The following is a 25589-nucleotide window of genomic DNA, read 5'->3' as shown; positions in this document are numbered from 1 at the left end:
AGAACTTGCTTTGGCCAGCTCCCACCACTGGTGTTCTGTGTTTGGAGCTATGGGTTAATCTCTGGTCACTTCAGTTGTGTGGTCTTTCACTCTACCCCTACTTTTTATCTATAGGCATACTCTATTCCTCTAAGGAAGAAATATCATTACAAAATTTCTGCCTAAGTAAGGAAAAAACAATGATTTCTCAAGCTAAAGATTCTTGTGAAACTGCACTAAACAGTAAGAGAAAACATACCCAATAGAACGCTAAGCAAACAGGAGTCTCAGGCAAAAATACTGGTTTTTCCAATTATCTGCAAAAATAATTTTTCACACTAATTTGGATGCTAGACTCTTGCAAGTCTGCAAGTAGAAATGAAAACTAAGTGATTGACACTATCCTACATGGTATGTGAGAAAGCACCTTATAAGTTGCCATATTTTAATGACATTATTACTGTCAGGCTTACCCCACTGCAATAGGATACCAGGTTTCTGTGGTGACTTAGAAGTGAAACGCAAACGTGTAGCGGCATCTGCATGTGGCACTTAAGTAGGGCTCCTTCAGCTGGATAAATACCTGCGCTCCAATAGGCACCTGGCATTCAGCTCCTGGATGCCCTGTTTGTCATTGTTAACACGAGTTGCATGTGTGCATTTATTCAGTCTACTGAAATTGGTCTTATAATTCTTCATTTTAAGATTGTATTTCTTGTTACTAGAAGGGCAGATTTACAGAGAGAAGGACAGACAGAGAGGGAGAGATCTTCTGACCACTGGCTCACTCCCCAGATGGCCACAATGGCTAGAGCTGAGTCTATCTAAAACCAAAAGCCAGGAGTTTTATCAAGGGTCTCCCACGTGAGTGCAGTGGCCCAGGAATCTGGACCATTGTCTGCCACTTTCCCAGACTATGAACAGGAAGCTGGACAGGAGTGGAGCAGCCCCAACAAAATTGACACCCATTTGGGTGCGCCAACATGGCAGGAGAAGGGCTAAGATGCTAAGCCACTACACAAGACTCTTAATTTCTACCTGGAATTATGTAAGTTGTGCAGATGTATTTCAGTTTGAGAATATTTATTTATTATGTTTCCTGATTGACACTTAATTAGAATCAGAGCTGAACAATTCGTTTCCCTGATTTAACCTCTTCATCTGGTATATAATGGATTTGGTGAAGTTTTTTTTTAAGATTTATTTATTTTTATTGGAAAGGCAGATTTGCCAAGAGAAGGAGAGAGTGAGAGAAAGATCTTCCATCTTCCATAGCTAGTTCACTCCCCAAATGGCCACAATGGCCAAAGCTGAGCTGATCTGAAGTCAGGGGCTAGGAGCTTCTTTTAAGTCTCCACACAGGTTGCAGGGTCCCAAGGCTTTGGGCCATCTGAAGGAATTGTTTAGTGGTATGATATCATCCCTATTTGTTTCAAAAATTCTAATTTACACATTGGATTCAGGTCCTTGTCATCACTTACCTAAAGTACTTCTGGATTCTTACATCATCATTTACTGGAAGTGTTTATTGAGTTCCTCTGTGCCCTCTGCCCTAGGAATATGCTGGTCCTCTGTTTCCTGAATTATGAAGAATTGCAAAGGTCTCACTTCCTGCTAGGTCCATCCATGTGTCTTGTATTCAGTCAGCTGCTTTGAAAAAAAAAAGATTTATTTATTTTTATTTGTAAAGCAGGTTTACTGAGAGGAGAGACAGAAAAAGATCTTCCGTGTACTGGTTTGCTCTCCAAATGGCCACAACAGCCAGAGCTGACCCGAGCTGAAGCCAGGAGCTTCTACCAGGTCTGCCACATGGGTCTAGGGACCCAATAACTTGAGCCATCCTCCACTGCCTTCCCATCCAAACATGGAGCTGGATGGCAAGTGGAGCAGCTGGAATACCAGCTGACACCCATATAGGATGCCTGCACTTACAGGGGAAAGATTAGCCTGTTGAGTCACCACACACATCCCTAAATCAGCTTCTTCTAATCCAGCTTCCTTTCATTCATCCTGGGCAACAGCAGATCTTTGCCCTGTGCTTAGGCCCCTGACACCCATGCAGAAGACTAGGATAAATCTCCCCTAATTACTGGCCCTGGCCTGGCTTGGCCCTGGCCTTTGTGGCCATCTGGTAAACGAATGAGCAGGTACCAGATTTTACCTTGGAACAATGACTTCTTAAAAAAAGGGTGAGGTGGAGCACGTGATAGTCTAGTGGCTAAAGTCCTCGCCTTGTATGCACCATGATCCCATATGGACGCCAGTTCTAATCCCCGCAATCCCACTTCCCATCCAGCTCCCTCCCTGCTTGTGGTCTGGGAAAGCTGTTGAGGAAAGCCCAAAGCCTTGGGACCCTGCACCTGCATGGGAGACCCGGAAGAGGCTCCGGACACCTGGCTACAGATTGTCTCAACTCCAGCCATTGCGGCCGCTTGGGGAGTGAATCGTCTGTCTCTCCTCCTCTCTGTATATCTGACTGTCCAAAAAAAAAAAAAAAAAATTGAAAAGGTGGCTTTGCAAGAATTCTCTCATTCCATTTCATTCAATGATCTTGTTTTGTGAAATTTTTGCCTTAAATGAACAAAATCTATTAAACAAATTATTTGCGGTATAATGTTATGTATTTCATTTCTAGTTGTTTAAAGTGATAGCAGTCATTTTTCTTGAAAGTTCTGTTTTTTGTACAAAGTTCATGGAAAACGTGTATTATTAAACAGAAACACTGTCTATGGATTGCCTATTTTAACCCAAGTGGCTGTTCCTGGCATGAGCATATAGCATAGTATTTAAGACTTTGGGCCCCGGGTACTGGAGTGTCTAGTTTGAGCGCAGACTCTGCTTCTGATTCCAGCTCCTTGCTGATGGGAACCCCAGGAGGCAGAAGGTAACGGCTCAGGTCGCTGGATGCCTGCTAGCCATGTGGAAAACCTGGACTGAGTTCTGGGCTCCTGGTTTTGGCCTGGTCTAACCTTGGCAGTTGTGAATGTTTAGGGAGTAAACAAGCAATATGAGCAGCTCGCTCTCTCGTTCTCTTGCTCTCTCACTCTCTTGCTCTTTCTCTTTCTCTGCCTGTCAAGTAAAATAAAAATAAATGTTATGAAAAATAAAAAGTAAATGTATCTTTTAATTTTACATTTATGAATGTTTCCATGTTTATCTCATATAAAGAAAACTATTAAGCACATTTCAATTAATTTTTATGAAAAATTTTTATCGCTTCTTGAAAAGGAAAGTTTGAAATTTTGTAAAACTCAAAGCTGAGGGCCTGGCGACGTGGCCTAGCGGCTAAAGTCCTCACCTTAAACGCTCCAGGTTCCTATATGGGCGCTGGTTCTAATCCCGGAAGCTCCACTTCCCATCCAGCTCCCTGCTTGTGGCCTGGGAAAGCAGTTGAGGACGGCCCAAAGCTTTGGGACCCTGCACTAGCATAGGAGGCCTGGGAGAGGTTCCAGGTTCCTGGCTTTGGATCGGCGGAGCACTGGCCATTGTGGTCACTTGGGGAGTGAATCATCAGACGGAAGATCTTCCTCTCTGTCTCTCCTCTCTGTATATCTGACTTTGTAATAAAAATAAATAAACCTTTTAAAAAAAACAACCTCAAAGCTAAAGTAATATTGCCCTTGTTGAGTACCACATATTTGAATCACATCAACATTGCAAATGAGACTTGAATTTTTAATTGATTTTTTTTTTAATTTGAAAATCAGGGTTGGCAAGAAAGACAGAGCTCTTGCATCTGCTGGTTCACTACCCAGATTGCTGCAGCTGCCAGGGCTGGGCCAGGCTGAAGCCAGGAGTTTCTTCCAGATCTCCCACTCAGGTAGCAGGGCCCAAGCATTTGGATCATCTTCTGTCACTGTTCCAAGGCCATTAGGAGGAGATTGATCAGAAATAGAGCAGCTGGGATAAGAACTGGTGCCCATGTGGAATGCTGGCTTTACCAGCTATACTGTAGTTCCAGCCCTTGAGGTTTGGATCTTAAATGACTGGGCTTCATCTCCTGGTCCATGTTTTCCCTCCAATAACATTTCCAAAAGATGTCCTTATTCAACAAGTTTGCTTTCAGAGGGAGCATTCCACTCTCAGAAATGAGGGGCCAACATTTGGTGCATCTGTTAAGATGCCTGCATCTTATTTCAGAGCCTGGATTCAAGTCCCTGCTCCATTTCCTATTCCGGCTTCCTGCTAACGTATACCCTGAGAGGCAACAGGTGATGACGGAAGAACTTGGGTCCCTGCATTGCACATGGGAAACCTGACCCAGCCCTTGTTTCAGTCACTTGAGGAGTAAACTAGAAGACGCAGTACACACTTGAACATGTGTGCTCTCTCCCTTCTCTGTCTCTCCTTCCCTTCCCTTTTTAAATATATAAAAATTAATAAAAGTAGAAAAAAGAAATAGAAGATGAACTGGAACAGTACAAAGTAAATGCGAGAACTTCTAGTAAATTCAATTCTTTCCTCTCTTTGTCAAGTCCAGACATGTAAGGAAGGGGGTGAGGGAATGTTTTCTTGCTGTGGTTGCATATAGAAGGTGAGATGAAGGCAGAGAGAAAAAGGAAGAGTCATGCTGGGCAGTCTTTTGGCATGTACCTGCACTGAGTATCTAGACCACTACGTTGAGCACGTTTGTGGGTACCTCCTGGGAGTGATGCTTCCTGGTAAGCTAAACTTGGACATCAGTGGCCAGAGCCTAAATGCTGCGTGGAATGGCAGAGAGCCCAGATCATGGCTGTTTTAATCCCGTCTCTGCCTCCTCCAAACATGGTGACTTCCTTTGTACAGTGGATGCTGGCCACACTTGTTCGGCCATGATCTAGAGAAAGAAATTGTCCATAATCACTAATGTATATGCGTTCCATTATTTAATGACGGATCTCAAGTGATCATGTAAATAGTTATCATGTGCTGTTACAAAGTGTAACAGAACTTGGTTTTAAACTTTTTATTCTTAAACTTTCACAAATAAACAAAAATAGAGTGAATCCCATGCATCTGAATTGTGGAAGTCACCCGGCTTCAGTAGGGAGCATCCGGCTCCCTACCGCTTCCCTCACCCGTTGATATCACCATAGATTCCTTTGTTTTGCCTACTCTTGAGCTGCTTTCCCCATCTGTGTCATCTCTCTTCTCAGCCCTTCCTTCTGATTGCCCAGCCCAGCCCTGAGCTTTGTCCCTTCAACTCTCATAAACAACCAGCAACCTCACTCTCTCCTTGCTTAGTACTCCTCCTCCTCTGCTCTCAGAAATGTTCTGATGCCAGCCATCACTTAAACATCTCTTCCCCTCCTGGGAGCCTCCTTCCAGTTCCCTGTCTTCAGTGTGCTGCCGAATTCCTCTCAACATTCCCCTGTACTCACTGCTTGTATGTCTCATTCAACAGTTCTCTCTTCAGCCTCCTTCCCTTTGGCCTCCATCCCTTAGCACTGTGGAAGCTACTCACTCACCAGTCCCCAGGAACTCCCAAATCCAAGAAGCCTTTCTTGCCCTCTACCTCCTTTATCCCTATAAAATGCACAATAACTGTTCCTCCTTTTGGTTTTGTAACAGTGTGTGTGTGTGTGTGTGTGTGTGTGTGTGTGTGTGTGTGTAGGTGTGTTTGAGAGAAGGGTAGAGGAACAGAGAGAGAATGAAAGTGAATCATGAAGGTATCACACTTGGTTGACAGCATCGACTCCAGAGCCGGGCTGCCAGGGTTGGAGTGCCTGCTCTGTGACTTGGACTGTGTTCCAAGTAGCTGCTGCCCTCCATCCCCTTCATTCTAAACTGGGAAGAACAAGGGAAACAACCTCACTGGCATTGTGTTCAGGATTAAGTACGTCAATATCTGTGAAGCCCTAGGAACAATGCTGGGCAGATGTAAGTACTATGTAAGTATTAGCTATTGATACCATAAGCTAGCAAATACAAGACTGCATCAGAAATCAGCACTGAAAATCCCCTAGGATGCTTATCGCCAAACAGTGGCTGCATTTTGGAGTGTCCTCTTTCAGTATGCTTGCTTGGTGTGTGTGCGACCTCATGAAGCATTAGTGTGTACTTCCTCCCTGGCAGTCAGTCCCTCTGCTTACCTGGTTTTGTGTGATATGACTTCCCTTCCCCCTTCTCTGTTCCATTGAACCTGCTCTGTTTAACCCCGTGCCTGCGCACAAGGTCCAAGCTCATGCTCTGCCGTGCTCTTCAGCTCTGCAACGGTCAGCAGCCACAGCTGGACTCTCGTTCCCTGGTCAGCCCCTTGAGGAAGCTCCTTTATACTTACACCTGCATATCTCTTACATCCCATTACCTTCCGCTGAAATTTTTCTTTTTAAATAAAGTCACCCATCTGTAATAAATGAATGACCTCCATATTTACATGCACAAAGTACCTATTTTCTTTTTTTTAAGATTTATTTATTTTTATTACAAAGTCAAATATACAGAAAGGAGGAGAGACAGAGAAGAAGATCCTTCGTCTGATGACTCACTCCCCAAGTGAGCGCAACAGCCAGTGCTGTGCAGATCCAGAGCCAGCAGCCAGGAACCTCCTCCAGGTCCTCCACATGGGTGCAGGGTCCCAAGGCCTTGGGTTGTCCTTAACTGCTTTCCCAGGCCACAAGCAGGGAGCTGGATGGGAAGTGGAGCAGCTGGGATTAGAACCGGTGTCCATATGGGATCCCGGCGCATTCAAGGCGAGGAGTTTAGCCGCTAGGCCACCACACCGGGCCCCTTCCTCTAAAAATTTGTGCTCTGCCTCCGTTTGAAGAGAGTAATGATGTTGTTGATGATGATGATGATGATAGGGACACTGTGTGGTTTCTATCAATGGGCTTGTTCTTACACTATTTGATCATTGCAGTCCTGTGAAGTGGGCACTTGTTATCCCAATTTACCTAGAGGGAATTTTAGAAGTCCAGGGATAGTAAGTGACTTGTTCAACATTGTACAACATTAAGTGACGGAATCTAGATTTGAATTCACTTTCACTTGACCCAGAGTCTGACCACGTAACCTACCCCAGACTTTCGGGTAGAAAGGAAGAAAGAGAGAAAAAGGAAAGAAAAGAAAGAAAAAGGGGCCTGGCATGATGGTTCAGTGACCAAATTCTCATCTTGCACATGCTGGGATCCCATATAGGTGCTGGTTCATGTCCCAGCTGCTCCACTTCCCATCCAACTCTGTGCTTATGGAAAGCGATAGAGGGTGGCCCAGAGCCTTGGCACCTTGCACCCCCATGGGAGACCCAGAAGAAGCTCCTGGCTTTGGATCGGCTCAGCTCCAGCCATTGCAGCCACTTGGAGCATGAACCAGCAGATGGAAGATTTTCCTCTCTGTCTTCCTTCTCTCTGTAAATCTGCCTTTCCTATATATATAGATATAGATATAGATATAGATATAGATATAGATATAGATATAGATATAGATATAGATATAGATATAGATATAGATATTTCTTTAAAAATAAGAAAGATGTATTTATTTACTTCAAAGGCAGAGAGAGAGAGAGATCTTTCATCTGCTGGTTTACTCCCTAAATTGGGACAAGAGCTGGTTGTGGCCCAGGAACCCTGGCCTCCATCCTGGTCTCCCACATGGCTGTCAGGGACCCAAGATTTTGGACTGTCTTCCACTGCTTTCCTAGTTGGGAATTGATTGGAAGCAGAGCAGCCGGACTAGAACTGGTCCTTCCCATATGGGATGTTGGCATTTCTTGTGGGAGCTTAACGTGCTGTAGCTAAATATACTGTACACTGGCCCTACTTGATCATTTTTAAACAACACTCACTGTGTCCATCACTTCTGCTCAGAGACCTTTGGTGACTCCCACTTCATACAAAAAACCCTTAAGCTGGCCTTTTCCGCTCCCTTGCATAACCATGCTAGAACTTCCCCCCTTCGTTGTGCCTCCCATTGATTTCCACACTTCACAGACTGGTCCATGTGAGACTTCCATCCCTTTCTCTTCTGCGTGCACAAGCCCTCACTGACTCCCATGATCTGAGTTCCTGAGGCCTGCCAATGGTTGCGATTTATCATTAAGCCTGCTTAATATTTATCATGTGTGCTCTGGGCTGACTTAGTTCATTTGTTCAGACAATGAATCCTTTACCCTAGTGCTGTGATCTGTACTGGTTTTGTTGGTGACACCCAGCCCCAGCTGGTGACTGTCCCTTTCCGTGAGTGAGCACCGTCCATGTAGCACTTTCTTAGCCTTCTCCTGCTCTTAGTTCATTACTCCTGCCCCTTCAAGGAGCTGGCGCCACTGGGAGCAAGAAAATGGTATCCTCTCCCCCTCTTCATCTAAATATACTTCCTGGGCCCAGTGGCATGGCCTAATGGCTGAAGTCCTCGCCTTGACGCACTGGGATCCCATATGGGCGCTGGTTCTAATCCCGGAAGCTCCACTTCCCATCCAGCTTCCTGTTTATGGCCTGGGAAAGCAGTCAAGGATGGCCCAAAGCTTTGGGACCCTGCACTAGCATGTGAGACCCGGAAGAGGCTCCTAATTTCTGGCTTCGGATCAGCGCAGCACTGGCCATTGCGCTCACTTGGGGAGTAAAACATCGGACAGAAGATCTTCCTCTCTGTCTCTCCTCCTCTCTGTATATCTGACTTTGTAATAAAAATAAATAAATCTTTAAAAAATAAATAAATAAATATACTGCATGCAGCCACATTTGCCTGCTGCCGAATTTTCATTTGGGTTTCAGGTGTTTCTCTTTTTTTAATGTGTTCTAGGGAAGTAAGTGAACAGTTAGCACCTATCTGCTTAGCCAGAGTACAAAGCTCGCTCTGTGTTAAATGTGGACCAGGTGCAAGGTCTTCAAGGCCATAATCCTAAAGATCTCTATGCTAAACCATCAGTTCCCCCAGAAAGGCGCAGCAGGCAGGGCAAGGGGTTCCACTGCAGACACAACCTGGTGCTGCAGGAAGGTGCTGTTGGGCAGATACCATTCTGGCACAGGTCTCAGAATGAACACAGAACACATGACCTCAGGTGAGAGATGGAACCCTCAGCCTAAGCACTGGAAATGTTCCGCCTCCGTCCTTAGAAAAATTGAACTAACATCCCATGGCAAGGAATAACCTCTCCTTGGTATATGATCTCTGTTTGCAACACCTGTCTTTAGGACAGTGCCAGGAACACAAATCAAGCTTTAATTAAATAGACTTGCTTTGTGTGACAACTGAGCCCTCTTCCTATTCAAAATTCAATTTTTTAAAGATTTATTTGTTTATTTGAATGGCAGAGTTACAGAGGGAGAGTGATTGACAAAGAGTCGACTCTTCCAGCTTCCATTGGTTCGTGTCCCACATGGCTGCAATAGCTAGGGCTGGGCCAGGCCACGGCCAGGAGCTTCATCAAGTCCTCCGGGTAGATAGCATGGGCCCAAGTACTGGCTGTCTTCTGCTGCTTTCCCAGGTGCATCAGCAGGGAGCTGGATTGAAAGTGGAGCAGCTAGGACAGGAACCCTTGCCTATTTGGGATGCTGGCATTGCAGGCTATAACTTAACTGCCTATGCCACAACACCGTTACCTCCCAAATCTCAGATTTTAAAACCACCCATTGCATGAAATGGATCTTAAACTTTAGGGTGTAACAGGAGCTCGTGGAGGAACTGCTAAAGCATACGTTACCAGAACCCCTTGCAGAGCCTCTGATTCATTGGGTCTGAGAATTTGCAATTGTTTAAGTTATTTTTTTAAAGAATTATTTATTTTTATTGGAAAGGCAGGTATATACAGAGAGGAGGAGAGACAGAGAGGAAAATCTTCCGTCCGATGATTCACTCCCCAAGCGGCTGCAACGGCTAGAGTTGAGCCAATCCAAAGCCAGGAGCCAGAAGCTTCTTCCGGGTCTCCCATGCTGGTGCAGAGTCCCAAAGCTTTGGGCCGTCTTCGACTGCTTTCCCAGGCCACAAGCAGGGAGTTGGTTAGGAAGCAGGGCCACCAGGATTAGAACCGGTGCCCATATGGGATCCCAGTGCGTTCAAGGCGAGAACTTTAGCCACTAGGCTATTGTGCTGGGCCAAAGAGTTATTTATTTTTATTTGAAAGGCAGATTTTGCAGAAAAAGGACAGATAGAGAGGTCTTCCATCCACTGGTTCACTCCCCAAACAGCTGGAACTGAGCTGATCTGAATCCAGGAGTTTCTTCTAGGTGTCCTGCATGGGTACAGGGTCCCAAAGCTTTGGGCCATCCTCTACTACTTCCTCAGGCCATAAGCCAGGAGCTGGATCCAAAGTGGAGCAGCTGAGATACAAGCTGTGGTGCCACTGCATCTTTCTAAGAGGTTCTCCAGGATGCATGGTGGTGTGGCTGTGCAGCCTGCTGTGGAGACCACATGCTGAGAACACTGTGCCAGGGTGCTGGAGGACCTCCCTGCTGAGGTTCCTACCTTTCCCAAATGCTTTGCACCCAGGAGTCTGGTAAAACCAAATCCTTGAAATGTTCTTAGGTTGTGTGGAAATCTTTTTTCACTTTCTACAAGATTATTTGCTCCCCCAAAGTACTGAGTCTTTGTAGGACCAGAATTTTGCCTTCTGCTTCCCTGACTATCGCCACTTCCTCTCTCTGGGCTCAGAAAGTTTCTGGGAGACCCTAGAGGGATGCAGGGCAGAGCAAGAGTTAGGAGCACCAGAGTTCACTTCAGCCCTGGCATTTACTGAGTGAATGTCCCAGAATGCCTCAGGTTCATAGTACTGGTTTTACCAGAATTTTCACAGTAGAATATTAGTTTAAAAATACAGCAGAGCCCAGAGCCATGCAAATTGCAGGCTCCCATTTGTATTTTTAAGACAGATAGGTGCATAATCATGTCCGTGTAATATGCAGGCAGTGTCTTCAGGAGGAAATGTGAAGGTGGTAGTGATTGCCTGGGAAAATAGGCAGTAAGAGGAACTAGTTCCTGTTGTATTTGCTGTGGGACTTTACAGAATTTTTTCTTTTTAAACTGTGAAAACTAGCTAATGAAAGAATAGTAATCTCTTTTCCAGGGATGTTATGAAGAATGAAAAAAGTAGCTTCACCTGAAGTCCTTAATACAGTGCCTGGCAGAGAAAAAGCCCTCTGTAAATGTTAGCTTTTGTTTTCAATGTTAAGTTGCTGAGTTCATCTGTTCATTTGTGGGTAAACACATGAGCTGTGTGGCTATTCCAAACCAACCATGCAGCTAGAAGCATGTGTTTTCTCAGCCAGTCTTGCTGCACTGGAGTAAAACTTGTTTGTACACTTCCTTCTCCATGTTGACTGTAAACATGCATGTCTCTGCCCGGCTGGCTCCTGGCCCAGCACAGCGCAAGAGATGGGTCCTGTGTCTGTAAGTCACCATCAGAGAGCTTCCCCAGCCAAAATCCTGTTTAGGACACAGCATAAGAAAGAGTGGCAACAAGGTCCCTGGAATATGGATGCTGTGTGGACACCAAGTGGTCTCTCCATCCTTAAGGTCAACGGCTGGCCCCAGTCAATGCATAGGAACTCCAGGAAGTCACTGCAACTCCTCAAGACCTGTGCAGGGGAAGCAAGAAGGTGATTATCTATTATCTCAAAACAATCAGTTTTGTGTGGGATATTTGCAGGAGGAAGGAATTGCAAGGAACATCCTTGGGCATACAGATAGCCAAGGGTGATAGGTATAGGCTGCGCAGTGTGTTGGTTGCTGCATCGTGTGTCCTCAGGAGCCAGGTGTTTGCCGAGGCCTCATTCTCTGCTTTAGTCGATACAAAAGGGTAGGGAGTGGGGAATGGCATGCATAACTCAGTGTGCCTGGTGATGACATGGCTTTGCAGTTGGAGAAATCTGAAACGAAATCCTGTTTCTGCCCCCCAATGGCTGCATCACCTTGAGCAAGTTGTATAAACTCCCTGAGCTGTGTTCTCAACAGATGTGAGAAATTGCAGCACTTGTGGGTACAGAGAAGACCACATGAATCAGTGTCTGGATTGGGAACTTGACACTGGAGCTGGTGCACGATGTAGTGAGTCCGTGCCGTTGTTGTGAGTCCATGCCGCTGTTATTGGTGAGCAGTATCTTGGGGGAAGGTACCATTTACACACACGAAGTCACTTCCACGGTAGGCAATAAGTAGCATAGAATTAAGCTCTGAAATAAATGGTGTTTCAGACCTTTTTGAGAATTTAATGGTAGCCCTGAGCCCTTTGCTGGGGAGCATGGAGAAAGCACAGGCACTATAGGACGTCTGTACACAGCTCTCCTCGATCCCACGCTTCGGGAACCCGCAAAGGGATTTTATCACTGTAAGCAAAAGTGTTAGAGCAGATTCCCTCAGAAGAGGTAGAAATGTAACCCGGGGTCTAAAGCAATAGGCTAACAGAAGCAGGCAGAGGACTTGCACGGAGACCACGAAACAGGGAAATGGGGTGCCCCTGACACCACAGCACAGAGTAACGAAGGTGCTGGGCCAGGCCTTCACAGTCAGCCTGCCTACACTCAACCACACAGTTCGTTGGCCACTTGACATAGGCACATGGTCAAGTCCCTCATGTTCTGTGATTGTGATAGGACAATGAAAACAATAACTTCCAGTCAGGAATCTGCAGCAGAATGCATCAGCAGGCATCAGCAGATGCGGGCAACTGGCCTGTGGCCAAGCTCTGTGTGCATTCACTGCCTGCATGAGATGGCTCTTGTGGTGACAGGAGCATGAGAGGAGAGCTCTCATGTAAGTTCCTTGGCGGCTTTCCCGAGGGCTGGGAAAGCCCTGAGACTTTGGGGGCCTGAGAGGAACGAGCTGAATGAAAGTGGTGCTGTGTTTGAGCATGGCGGTCAGGGCAGGTTGGATTGGAGAGAGATTAGGGGCAGAGGTACTGGTGCCAGACACGTACAGGAGCTTGATTTGGACTGGGAACCAACACGTTAGGGAGAAGGCAGAAGCCAAGAGAAAGGGAAAATAAAATATGGTTCCTAAAAGCAAGAGTCCAGAGAATTTGGGAAGTGGCAGAGTATAAAGTCACACTGTCCAGTGAGACTGCTGCCATCCTGTGCAGGTGCTGTGGTTGCTGAACCCTTCATTGCGGCTTTCACAGTGGGCACACATCACTGTGGCCATCACAGTGGCTTCAAAACGAAATGCACTGTAAGTGCAAAATACAAATCATTTTCCAAAGATCGGATGACAAAAAATTAAAACTACATTTTCTCCAGTGCTCATATGACAGTTTTTTCATATTAGGCTAGGTTAACTGTATTGAAATTATGTTCATTTTTCTGTTTTTCTCATGTGGCAAGCAAAAAATTGTAATCATGTATTAAGCTCACATTTCTATTTGATGCAACTCGGTCTAAGAAATTAGAAGGAAGGTTAGGGAATGGGCATTCATTGTGGCATAGTGTGTTACGCTGCAGCCTGTGATACCTAAGTCCCATATGAGCACCAGTTCAAGTCCCAGCTGCTCTGCTTCTGATCTAGTTCCCTGCTAATGTGCCTGGGAAAGCAGCAGATGACCCAGGTGCTTGGACTTCTGCTACTCTCGGGGGAAACCCAGATGGGGTTCCAAGGTCTTGGCTGCCACCTGACTCAACCCCTGCAGTTGTGGCCATTTGGAGAGTGAACCAGTAGATGGAAGATTCCTTCCTATCTGTGTGTGTATGTCACTCTGCTTTTCAAATTAAAAAAAAAAAAAAGTTAAAGGTTAAGAAGACTGAAATAATATGGTGCCTCAGTGACCAGAACAAGGGTGGTGTCACTTACTGGGAAGGGACATGAGAAAGGTTGCAAGCTGACAGTGTTGTTTTATTGGGCTTACCTGCGTTGTGTTGGAAGCAGCTGGGCCATTTAAATGTAAATTTAAACAGGCTGTCATTTAGACTTTGGAATTCAGGTAAAGGGTCAGGGCTGTATGAGCAGTGTGTTGGTCATGGCTCAGGTCATAGAAGAGGGAGGACAGGGTTCCAGAACTAAGCCCCTAAGGCTTCCTCATCAGAGGAAGGAATGAAAGCTGTGATGTGACGGTATGCATCAGTGTTAGAAGAGCAGGGAAGTCCAGCCTTTCGGAAGCGGGGGAGGAGCCACTTTGCAGAAGGAAGCAGCTGGGAAGTGAACACCCTAAGTCTTTTAGGTGGTGAGGGCAGTTTCTAGCTGAAGGAGGCTTCATCCTGCAGATCAGGAGCAGGAAGCCTTCTTTCTGCTAAAGGCCATTTGGACACGTGGAACATCATTCACAGGCTATACAGAAGTAACAGTTTAAAAATCAGCCTGCTATAGATTTATTGATTTTTGAGTGCCAGCTGCAGTTGCTTTGGCAGAGCCAAGAACAAATGATTTCACAGACTTTTTCTAAAGTGACATGTTGTAATTGCCAGGCAGATCTCTATAAGGGCAGGCTCTGATTATTGTTATCTATCTTTCTGCGGAAGGCCTGTATATCCCAGAGCCAAAATCTTCCAGGAAGCGTTTATATGCAGCTTCTTGGACCCTGCCCCAGACCTCAACAAGTGCCCTTGGTGTTGTAGACACATAGTAGAGTTAGCTAGGAACTTTGACGCCCAGGCTCAGCAGGTCATTCTGCCCTGGATTTATTACCAAGGTTGGCTCATTCTCATGGCTCCCTTCCAGCTTCTCTTGGGGGCACAGACCTTGATAGGATCCTCTGTGTCTCCAGCAGGTGCCTTACCTAAAATCTGGGGTTATCTGTCTTATAAAGAAACTTAACCAATTCTTATCTTCAGCCTGCTCGCAAGGCCATGAAGGTGCACACTATTCTGCCCCTGCTGCTGCTGTGGGAACCACACTCCAAGGTTCAGCTGCCATTGAATTGGGCCCAGCGCCATCTTTTGTTCAGGGCTCTCAACTGACACCTGCCCCTCCTTTCTCCCAGCTGCTTCCCTATGTTCTTACTGTTCAGAGGCAGACAACACGGCCTGAGCAAGCTGTAGTTTTTGGAGTCGGACAGCCCTGAGCCTCTGGTTCTCATGTAACCTGGGTGTGATCGACCATAGGCAAGAATTTTTTAACTTCTCTGTGCTGCATCTGTAAAACAGAAATGATAAAAGAATTCATCTCTTAAAGCAGTTGAGAAGATTAAATGTTTTGATGCAGGCAAACTTACTTACACAAACCAGATACTCAGAAAATAGTGGCAATTGTCAAAATTAGCCATTGTAACTTAAAATACTTATTATTCAGGGTCATGTACTGTAACTGGAAGGTACAATCAACTGATCAAACATACAAGATAGGGCCCAGCATGATGGCTCAATTGGTTCACCCTCCCCTTGCAAGCACCCCTGACTGGATCCCATATAGGCACCAGTTCATGCCCTGGCTGCTCCACTTCCCATCCAGCTCCCTGCTTGTGGCCTGGGAAAGCAGTTGAGAGAGGATGACCTGAAGCTTCAAGATCCTGCACCTGCATGGAAGGGCCAGAAGAAGCTCCTGGCTCTTGGCCTTGGATCAGCTCAGCTATAGCTGTTGTAGCCATTTGGGGAGCGAACCAGCAGATGGAAGATCTTTCTGTCTCTCCTTCTCTCTGTTAAAAAAAAAAAATCTACCTTTTCAATAAAAATAAATCTTTAAAAAAAAGAAATATATGAGATAATGAAGTGAAACTTTGGTATAGTAGTATCAGTTGTTACTTGGGACATGGCTCAAGTCCCTGCTTACTGTGCTTTCTCTAGCTTCCTGCTCATGCACATCCTGGAAGGCAGCAAGTGATGGCTCAAGTCCTTGGGTCCCTGACATCCACATGTGCATCCCGGATGCAGTTCTAGGCTCCTGGTTTCAGCCTGACACTGCCCTGGTGTAGGCCTTTAGGGAGGAAGGATTCATTCTCTCTCTCCGTCCCCACCTGCTTTTCCTTCTCCTCCTCTTTGTCCTCATCCTCCTCCATTCTACCCTCCCTCCTCCCTCCCTCTTTCTCTTCCCCCTCTCCATTCTCTGCATTTCAAATAAGAAATGAAAATGAATTTTAGATTCTATGAAAAAGCAAACCACAAAGGTCTCACAAGGGTTTATAAAACTGAAAGCATGCTACTTCTACAAGGTGCGTTCTTTTGAGGACGTGAGGGAACACTGTCCTCATGCTATTCTACCTTGGTAATTCTGAGCTATAGTCTTCTGTTGGAAGACTGTAGGCTGAGCCTGGAGTTGTGGAAAATCAAGTTAAACCATTGCCTTCAATGCCGACATCTTATATGAGCACCAGTTCAAGTATCAGCTGCTCTACTTTGATCCAGCTCCCGCTGATGCATCTGAGAAAGCAGTAGAAGGCAACCCAAGTGCCTGGGCACCAGCTACCTACATGGGAGACCCAAATGCAGTTTCTAGCTTGTAGCTTCTCCCTGGCCCAGCCATGGCTTTTGTGGTCATTTGTGGAGTAAACCAGTGGGTAAAAGTTATCTCCTTCATCTCTGCCTATAATTCTGCCTTGCAAAGAAAACAGATCTTTTTAGAAGGAAGGGGAAGAAAATAGAGAGGGAGAGAGAGAGCTAGGCTCTCTCTCTCTCTCTCATCGCAAATCATACTTTCCACTTCTCCCTGCAGTCTTTCTATGTGTCTCCTTCTGTGGCCCCCATGAGCAGGCAACATGTTCTGGGTGCCCTTTGTTCTCAGCACCTAGCGGGAGCAAAGCAGGACAGCAGCTGGCCACAGGCCCCACCACCCATGACCTCTTGACCTGTGACCCTGCAAAAAAGGAGACAGAATTTTTCATATACAAAGGTCCTTCTCTTTTCAGTTCTTAAGCTTTTGAAGTGCTCAGCTATGATGACACAGTAAGAATTGAAATCATAGCTAATATTTGAAAGTTATTTATAGTTCACAAAACAACAGATTAATCCAGTGACAGTTGGAGTCCGTTCCAGCCAACAGATAGGGCTCCTGGCCATTTTTAGCAAAGTGGGCTTTGGTAGAGGGAATTGAGTGCTTGCATAGTCATTGGAAAGTTTGGACTATGGGTGCTGTAAGGATTCTTGAGTCCCGGGCACCCTCATGGAGCTTGCCCCCAGGGCCTGACTAACGTCAAGGCCTCTCAGTACTGCAAATCCTGCCTCCACAGAGAACGCTGGTTAACCCAGCTTAGTGACAGCCATTAGTCGTGCGCTTCTCTTGAGTGTCTCAACCACACAGAGCCCAAGCAGCAGAGGGAGCTGGGTGTGCGTTTGACCGGTGGCCATGATAAATCAGCACAGACCTGGAGGATTGAACAGGAGAAATTTCATTTTCCATAGCTCTGAGGCCAGGGCCTGAGATGGAGGTGTCAGCAGGATGGTCCTCTGCTACAGCGTTTCTCCTTGGCTCGTTGACGGCAGCTTTTTCAGTGTGATTTCACATGCTCTTCTCTGTCTTAATGCCCTCTGCTGATAAGGACACTGGTGGGATTGGACTAGAGCCACCCTGATGACCTCATCTCTCACTTAGTTTTTTAAAGACCCCAACTCCAACTGCAGTCACCATCTGAGTTTCCAGGGGTTAGGACTTCAACATCTGAGCATGGATAGGGAAAGGGCCCAGGGGAGCTGTTGTAACAGGGGGGGATGTGGTTTCACTTTTCAGGAGTGCAGGAGGGGGGCAGCCCATGCCAGCATGAATCCATTAAGCAGCACAGAGAGTGCTGAGTGCATGTCACATGATAGGCACATAAGAGGCTGCAGGTACTCAAGGCTCAGAACCACTATTCTTTATATTTATTATACTCACATGCTTATTTTATCTGATGCTCTTCACAGCCCTTTGAAATATGGAAAGTATTATTATCCCCATTTTTCCCATGAGAAAATCAAGGCTTTAAAAGGGTTGCAAGTCTTGCTCAGAGCCTTAGAGCTAGGAAGTGGCAGAGGAAGGTGTGAGCTGAAATCCCCCAGCTAATCTCTGAATGTGTCCTGGCATAGGTACCAGCATAGTGTAAAGTTCAAATTGAGACCCAGCAGGTGCAGTAACATACTAAAGGGGCTAGCCCTTGTGTAGGATTCCCTGGTTTTTAAAAAAAAAATTCCTTCAAAAGGAAAGGAAACCCCTCCCATTTTTCAGGCGTTGAGAGTCAACTTAAATTTAAGACCCACCCACAGGTGAACAGTAACAGTCTGCGAGGGCCAGACCTGCCTACACCATGGTCTCAGCCTCTGGCTCTAATAGCAGTGAGTGTTCATGAAAGTAGAAAGAGTGTTCATCAGAACTGGCTGTGTGTTCTGTGCATCTCTTTAAGGTCATGTAAGAAAGTTCTTGCTGCCTGGTCACAGCGCCCTGAAATGTCCTCTGCTACAGACAGAATCTCTGTCTTGTTTAACACCAAATACATGTTCTAGCCTTGCTCTTGAGTCCAGGGGCCCAGCGCTTCATAAACATTTATAGTAGCATTTGCAGTGTGCATTCCTGGGAGGTGCTGCTGTTTGTTCTCTCAACATCCCTGGGAGGTAGGTAGCAGTGTCCCTTTTACAGAAAAGGGGCAAAGAGCCGCAGGAAGATGTTGAAAGTTGAAGGCAAGATCAGAAGGGGAAGTGGAGCATATAGCTTGGTGGTTTTTTTTTTTCCACCTGCTCTTTTATTAAGGCCACAAGGAGTGTATTTGCTCATGAAAGTTGGCACTTTTCCAATGACTCAATTACTGGCCAGGCCATGAGCACCGGGGCTTCCTGGTGGCTTCCTCCCATGCTTAGCGACCCTCCCTGCTCCCCAGCCTCCACTGCCTCCTGTGTCTCTCTGGGCTTCAGATCGCACTTAACCGAAATTAAAATGCCGCTACTTCCCTAAAGAGACTTCTTATTCCTGAGAATCTAGCAACTTGAGAATTTGGGTAAACCACAGGAATAAAGTTAAAGCAAATTATTTCAATAATTAAGTATGAATATCATGTGTGTTTAAGCAAATCTGTTACCCGGATGTAAAAATGAAAGCTAGACTGGTTTTATCGGACCAGCCAGCTGCACAGATATGCAAGTCCTGGCCCTTCTGGACCAACTTAGGAGCTGCAGCTACTGACTTGAGTCTCTGCCTAGGAGCTGCAAGGAGAACATTCTCTGCTCAGATAGAAACTGTGAGAGGGGAGGCCTGCCCTCCAGGCACTAGACAAACAAGCAGGGTGCCTTCTGTCCTGGGAGTGTTGCGTAAACATAGGCAGCTGGCAAGCTCCCAGCTCCAAGTTTCTGGTGTATCAAAGTCACCCCTGATTAAGGGGTGCATTGTAGAATGTTCAGCAATGCCCTGAGTGTCTGTGGCTCAAATTAATTGGAAGCATGTCGTTCCCTTGGCGCCAGCAGGAAGGGTGGCATTCAGAGGGAAAAGGCTTAGGAGCTGGGTTCCTTTGAAGCAAACAAGCTTTTCTAACTTCAGTTGCCTCATGTGTAAAATGAGGAGGGATTGGCAGTGCCCATTCAGGACTGTACAAGGCTTGATGGGAGACTGCATATGAAGGCAATGTGTGCATGCTCTCAGGTGCCACACAGACATCAGGTGCCATTTGCCTTGGAAGCACTTCTGGATTTAAAAACAAATCAGGCTTTTTGTCTGCCTGCTAGCTCCAGCAAGCAGCGAGACATCCCTGCTGTTGGGGGAAGACCAAAGCAAGCTCTCCGAGGGCTCGGAGTTGCTGGGAGGGTCAGGCTTCGTCAGCCTCCCTGGTTCTTATTCAGCCCAGTCCCAGGGGAGTTAGAGTAGCTGCTGGTGGCAAGACCCCCAGCCCCTGGAAGCTTCTGCAGCTTCTAGGGCAGCAGGCCTCTTCCAGCAGACAGCAGGTAGTTCAGCACGCTTGCTTCCTGCAAGGGGCTCCTCAACTTGAAAAGGTACAGCTTGGGTCTGGCTGCCCCACAGGAAGAATGTTAGAAGCAGAGATTGTGTTCTTTTCCAGGGGCTTAGGGTATGCACTGTCATGGAGGTGACCAGTAGTACCCCTTGAGGTTGACTTCCCAAAGCTTTTGCTATAAAGGTATTCAGTGTTATTGTGCTCAAGAAGTATGTGAAGCAGGCATTATCACCCAGCTGCCGAGTGAGGTATACAAATACTGGCAGAAGGATAGAAACTTGCAGAAGAACCACTGGTGTTAGAGCTGGCATTCCCAGAAGGGTGACCAAGCAGGAGGAGCTGCACTACCCCTCTGCCAAAGAGGATAGCATTTGATTCCTCGTGGATGTTGGCTCCGAGAAGGCAGGGACTGCCTCTGTCCCACCTGTTTACTCTCAGCGCAGGCAAGGTGCCTAATATTGGTAGCACTCCATTAAAAATGTGTTGCATGCCCTTAGGCGAGCCTGAGGCTTGTAAGAGTTCCCAGTGGATGGGATCTGGCCTGCATGAATTTTTAATTGCTATTGATTTTAGTGATGACTGTGGATAAAAGACCTCTCTCCTGTCTGCTGGATGATGCGCTGCTTCTCAGTTTGAGAGGGATCTGCCCAAACATTTGATAGAGTCTGCCTTTGGACTATTGACTTCCAAGCCACACAGGTGGGAGCAATGATTGATCCAGTCATATGTGTCCTGTCTGCATTTACAGGAAAGCTTGGAAACTTTTTGCCCTGGGAAAGTTGAGAAGCATAGAATACTTGGCACTATTCTCATGCAAAGGGAACTTTTAGAAAGTCCTGAAGGTGTGGTCTGGAAGCCACTCCATGGAGCTTCATGTTTGCACTCTGGAGGCACCGGCTGGCAGGGAAACCAGGCTATAGTGAACTGTAGCCAGCTTGCCCTGAGCCAGGTCATTGCACATGTCCAGGCTGAGGTTGGCCACTGCTTCTGTCACATATGCGATGGTTAGGCGAGCACTGCTCTAGGGGCACAGGAAGGAGCTGGGCTGCACCAGGCCAGGTCAGGTGTGAACCCAGTCCCCTGGGCGGGGTCACTGAGGCTTTCCTTTGGGTGGAGCAGGATGACTAAGGAATCTGAGAAAGAGGCAGCCAGTCTGGAAGCATGCCGAAACAAGGTCACGCAAAGCTTCTGACAAGGCCAGGCCACTCTGTCCTGCCACACGCTTCCTCCTCCTGGGCCCCTGGACTGCCAGGGCTTCCTATTCCTAGGGGAATGCTCTGGTCTTTCTTTGCCACCCTGGCACTACAATATAGCAGGATTGCTTGGGATCATGTTAAAAAGAGCTGTTGGCCCTGTTAGACTGTCTGTCCCACCTAGATACTGTCAATCAAAACCCTCAAGTTCACTGGGACCAGACAGAACATACAGGGAAGCAGGGAATTCCGGTTCATTGTGCTATGTGTGACCCCTGTAGATAAAAACAACAGCAGGGGCCCGGCGGCGTGGCCTAGCGGCTAAAGTCCTCACCTTGAAAGCCCCGGGATCCCATATGGGCGCCGGTTCTAATCCCGGCAGCTCCACTTCCCATCCAGCTCCCTGCTTGTGGTCTGGGAAAGCAGTCGAGGACGGCCCAATGCATTGGGACCCTGCACCCTCGTGGGAGACCCGGAGGAGGTTCCAGGTTCCTGGCTTCAGATCGGCGTGCATCGGCCCGTTGCGGCTCACTTGGGGAGTGAATCATCGGACGGAGGATCTTCCTCTCTGTCTCTCCTCCTCTGTGTATATCTGGCTGTAATAAAATGAATAAATCTTTAAAAAAAATAAAAAAAAAAACAACAGCAGCTGTACTCTGCTGTGTTGGTCTTGTGCTGAGCACCAGATGTGCATCAGTGAATGGAACTGTCCACTGAAAACCCTTGGAGAGGTGTCAGGAATCCTAATATTGCAGATGACAAAACTGGGGTCCTTAGAGGTGGCCAGCCAGCAAATGGTGAGTCTAAAGCTTGCAGATGAGGCTGATTTCAAACCTCTACACGCAGAGCAGAGCATGGTTTTATTTGTGCATGTCACCCAAAGCTACCTCTGACCTAGTATAACTCCCTCCCCCGCAACCTACCCATCCTTGAACTAAGTCCTTTGGGCACATCCTGTCCATGGAACTCTGTGTGGACACCTCGGAGCCTGTGGATTGCTAGTGCTTTTTGCAGCCAGCCTGTCTGGTCTGGCAAAATTGCTTCGTGCAGCCACGGCCCCTCCAGAAGGTTGAATCAGCCTGGGATTGCTGCCGGCGCCACCATGCCCTGTGACTTTGCTGAGCCCTTGCATAGAACCGGGAAGACACACCTACTGTCCACCTGCTCTCATGAGTCATAAAGCTGCCACACTGCTACCAGGCCTGCCAGCTCCGCATTTCCCTCCAGCCACCACCATGTGCCAGGAATAAAGTTAGCCATATATGGCAGGGCCATCAGGCAGCACTTGTTGCCAGGCCTGTCTTTCTCTTAAAATGTGTCATTGGGCGACCAGACAAGTGAAACCTCAAGTCCAGGATGTTTCTGTTGCTTTATGCCAGATGGCTGGGGAGACAGGGCAGCCTAGAAGCCAAGGGCTCAGGCCACGAAAGGGACTCAACCCATTTAGGGCCAGGGGGTGATAACAGGATTAGCAAATGAGCTGGTTGCCAGAATGAGGCCAGAAAGAGGTCAAAGGAGAGAAGGATCATTTAAATAGCTCAGGTTCTAGGATTCTCCTGCCTCTCGTCAGCATTGCCAGTACCTCTGCCTGTTGGTGAGTGACTTCTAGCTGAAAGGTTCCCACTTGGTTGTGAAGACTTCTTTACATGGCTCACTAACATTCTCAAAGTGATTGAACGTTTACACAGAACCTAAAAATGCACTCTTGGTGCAAAGTTCTCTGAAGGAACTCTGTCTCCCCACCCCACTCTGTGTTGCCAGGGCTTGCATCAGCCTAATAGTTGGGTAATATAACTCAAAAGAAATAAAAGCAAACCTTCCATTAAACTAAGTTACAGTCACATTAATCAGGCATGTAATATGGCTTGTAGTGACCAATGCTCATTTTTGCTGGAGGCCTTCTACCTACTGTATGCATTTTTGTGTATTTATCTCCTCTCACAGCATGCTGTGTGATGAGGGGGCATCAGTTAAGCTGCTAGTTTTGGGTTTCTGTGAACTGAAGATTTACAAAGATGCCCAATTAGATGACAAACTGAGCTCCTTGGGCCACTTATCATGAGGAGCATTTTAGTAACTACCTCCAAGAGGTTATGACGATTGTGGGGAGTGCATCTGGCTCTCTTAATGCAAATTGTATTGTCTAACTAACTTGAGAATGGCTGTTAGTCACCTTTAAAAAATATGCTCCTCCGATTTCAGGTGAAAATTGACTGAAGATGTCCAGCAAGACAGCAAGCACCAACAACATAGCCCAGGCAAGAAGAACTGTGCAGCAGTTACGATTGGAAGCCTCCATTGAAAGAATAAAGGTAAGAGGTCTCCTGGGCTTTTGGTGCACTTAGTCCCTCTGCTCTTCCACCCTGGGCCACAGGTCCGGGAAGATGATGGCGTCCAACTCAGTTGACACCCAGCATTTTTTTTTTCTAGAGCTAGCTAAGAATGTTATTCAGTGTTTTAGCTTTCATTTCTTACCTAGCATGGTCCTCATTTCCAAAGAGCTGGGAAACTGGAGTGTGTGTTCACCCCTCTGAGAAACCCCGGACAGGATATCCTGAGGCTCCCCTTCCCCAAGTGGTCCAGTCCAAGGATCATGGTGTGTGAATCAGGACAAGTGTTCCTGGTGGACTCTACAGACACTCTCGTCATCCCTCTGGAATTTATGAAGTGTTCTAGAGCTATCAAAGTAACTGAGATGGCTTTGCATAATAAGTCAACAGTCAAGTCCCCTTTTTAGGAAAATGCAGCTTTTTGAAATGTGTATGGCTGTCTAGAGCCTCAATGCTAGCTTTAGCTGTGATCCCCAGGAGATGCCAGAAAACACTTCTTAGGTCATCTGACGTTGAAGTCATTCCTCCCAGTCCCGAGAGAAGAATTGGCAGTGAGAACCCAGGAATGTTGTGACTCAGGCAGTTTCCTGGAGGCTGAAGCCATCACCTGATAAATTCCTATGGACCTGTCTCTACAGCGTGAGGCTGCCTACATTACACTCAACACTGCTCAGCTACCCAACACTGCTTGCTAGGACACTGGTCTGATGATACTACAGGATCTCCCACTCAGACCTCTGAAACACATGTGAGAGCAAGGCTCTGCGTGTCCCCTTGCAGGTGCTTGACTCCCTTTTTTATTTCCCTGGTGTCCAGTTGTACATTTTGAAGCTCCACAACAATTTGGCTTCAGAGTTTGGGGTCCAAGCCCAACATGCATTCAAATTCCAATCTGGTTTTTTCTTGGATAGAAATTAAGATGCAAACTTCCTTTTATTCATGTATAATTCTCCTTCCCTGTCCACTTCAAACCCTACAGAGTTGTAACAATAAACCTTCCTATAGGCTTTACCTAGCTCTCCAGCTATTCACATTTGGTACTGTTTGCTTGTTTGCTTGCCTGTCTTCTTTCCACCCCACCCTGCCGCCCCCATCCTCATCCCCACATGCATTTGATTTTTTCCTTTAAGCCACTTGAAAGTGATTTGCAGTCCAGAATGATCTACCTGCAATGTCCAGTGCTTGCTTCATTTCTGAAGAATCCAGAACCTTCATTTTGTACCATCATCCTTGCTGTGGAGGTGATTGTTTGCTGATGAGATTCCTGGTTAAATGCAGGAATGCTAGCTAGCTGGCTGGCAGGTCATCTGTCCCCAATGAAAACAAAAAATACATGTGATGCCAGCTTCTCTGGGCACTCAGCCTGAGCACTTGCTTAAGGAGGGCCAACCCTGTCCAATTGCTCCATTTGCCTTTTGACCTGGCACAGCATCACATCAGAGGCTGTCATCCTCTGATCACCATGCATATGTCAGCCTTCAACCCAGCACCTTTGCTTTGAAATATGCGCTTCAGGTTTGTAAGTGAAGTGTTTTCCTGGTTTGCTTTGCTCTGTCTCCATGCCAGGTTTCAAAGGCATCAGCAGACCTCATGTCCTACTGTGAGGAGCACGCGAGGAGTGACCCTTTGCTGATAGGAATCCCAACTTCAGAAAACCCTTTCAAGGATAAGAAGACGTGCATCATCTTATAGTGAGGTCATGAAAACCATTCCTCGCCTCCTGTCTCAACAAAGATGATGAGCAGCTCCTGGAAGAGATCCACCTGCGGCTGATTTGGTAACCACTGCTAGTAACTAAAATGCTCAGAACTTGGAATGATGGACTCTGAAGTCTTTATTTTTTCCAGTTGCCCTTTCTCTAAAATACTTCTCACTAATCTAATACAGAGTAACAATCTCTTTTTCCATTTGGTGACTGTGGTGTTGTATTGGGTCACTGTTTAGGGAACACTGCTGTAGGCCTTTTAAAAAAACACAATTGCATACTTTAAATATACAGTGGATTCAAATATGCCATAAACTGCCTAAGCACCTGTCAAATGAAAATGTCAAGAACTTGAATCCTAAAACCTTTATATCTTACTGTGCTCTTAATAAAGTTTGTACCACCCTGTATAGTAGATAAGGAGAGAAGGATGTTTTGTGTATATATATGTATATGCGTGCCTATATGTATGCACAGATCAATGCTTATTTCCTTATTAAAGCATCCCTCTTTCTATTACCATCGTTTCCTCAACTTCAGAAGTCATCCTTTCTTCTTGAGCTGTGTGTAGATAGAATAAAACATCCTTTTTTGTTTAGTTACTATATTTAAAAAAATGAATGAACATCCTAAAGATTGTATTCGTGGCAAGTAAGCAATGCACTCATCTCTCCTCTCTCCAACTTGTGCTGGGCCTATTTAGGCTG

The 25589-nt window shown here is 46.5% G+C and overlaps 1 protein-coding gene across 3 annotated transcripts in view; it reads left to right on the top strand.

Moving 5' to 3' along the window:
* Positions 1–25310, top strand: part of GNG12 (G protein subunit gamma 12) — a 134376-nt gene extending 109066 nt beyond the window's left edge. For all 3 annotated transcript variants that reach the window (XM_058657905.1, XM_058657919.1, XM_058657913.1), the window contains exons 3-4: positions 23050–23159; positions 24744–25310. In XM_058657905.1, coding sequence (XP_058513888.1) covers positions 23067–23159; positions 24744–24869 — 219 coding nt within the window. In that variant the 5' untranslated portion in view covers positions 23050–23066 and the 3' untranslated portion in view covers positions 24870–25310. The remainder of the gene's footprint in view (positions 1–23049; positions 23160–24743) is intronic.
* Positions 25311–25589: the final 279 nt, after the last annotated feature.

Source organism: Ochotona princeps, chromosome 2 (assembly GCF_030435755.1).
Source record: "Ochotona princeps isolate mOchPri1 chromosome 2, mOchPri1.hap1, whole genome shotgun sequence".
In the NCBI taxonomy this organism is placed as follows: domain Eukaryota; kingdom Metazoa; phylum Chordata; class Mammalia; order Lagomorpha; family Ochotonidae; genus Ochotona; species Ochotona princeps.
This window is presented reverse-complemented; position numbering and strand designations above follow the sequence as displayed.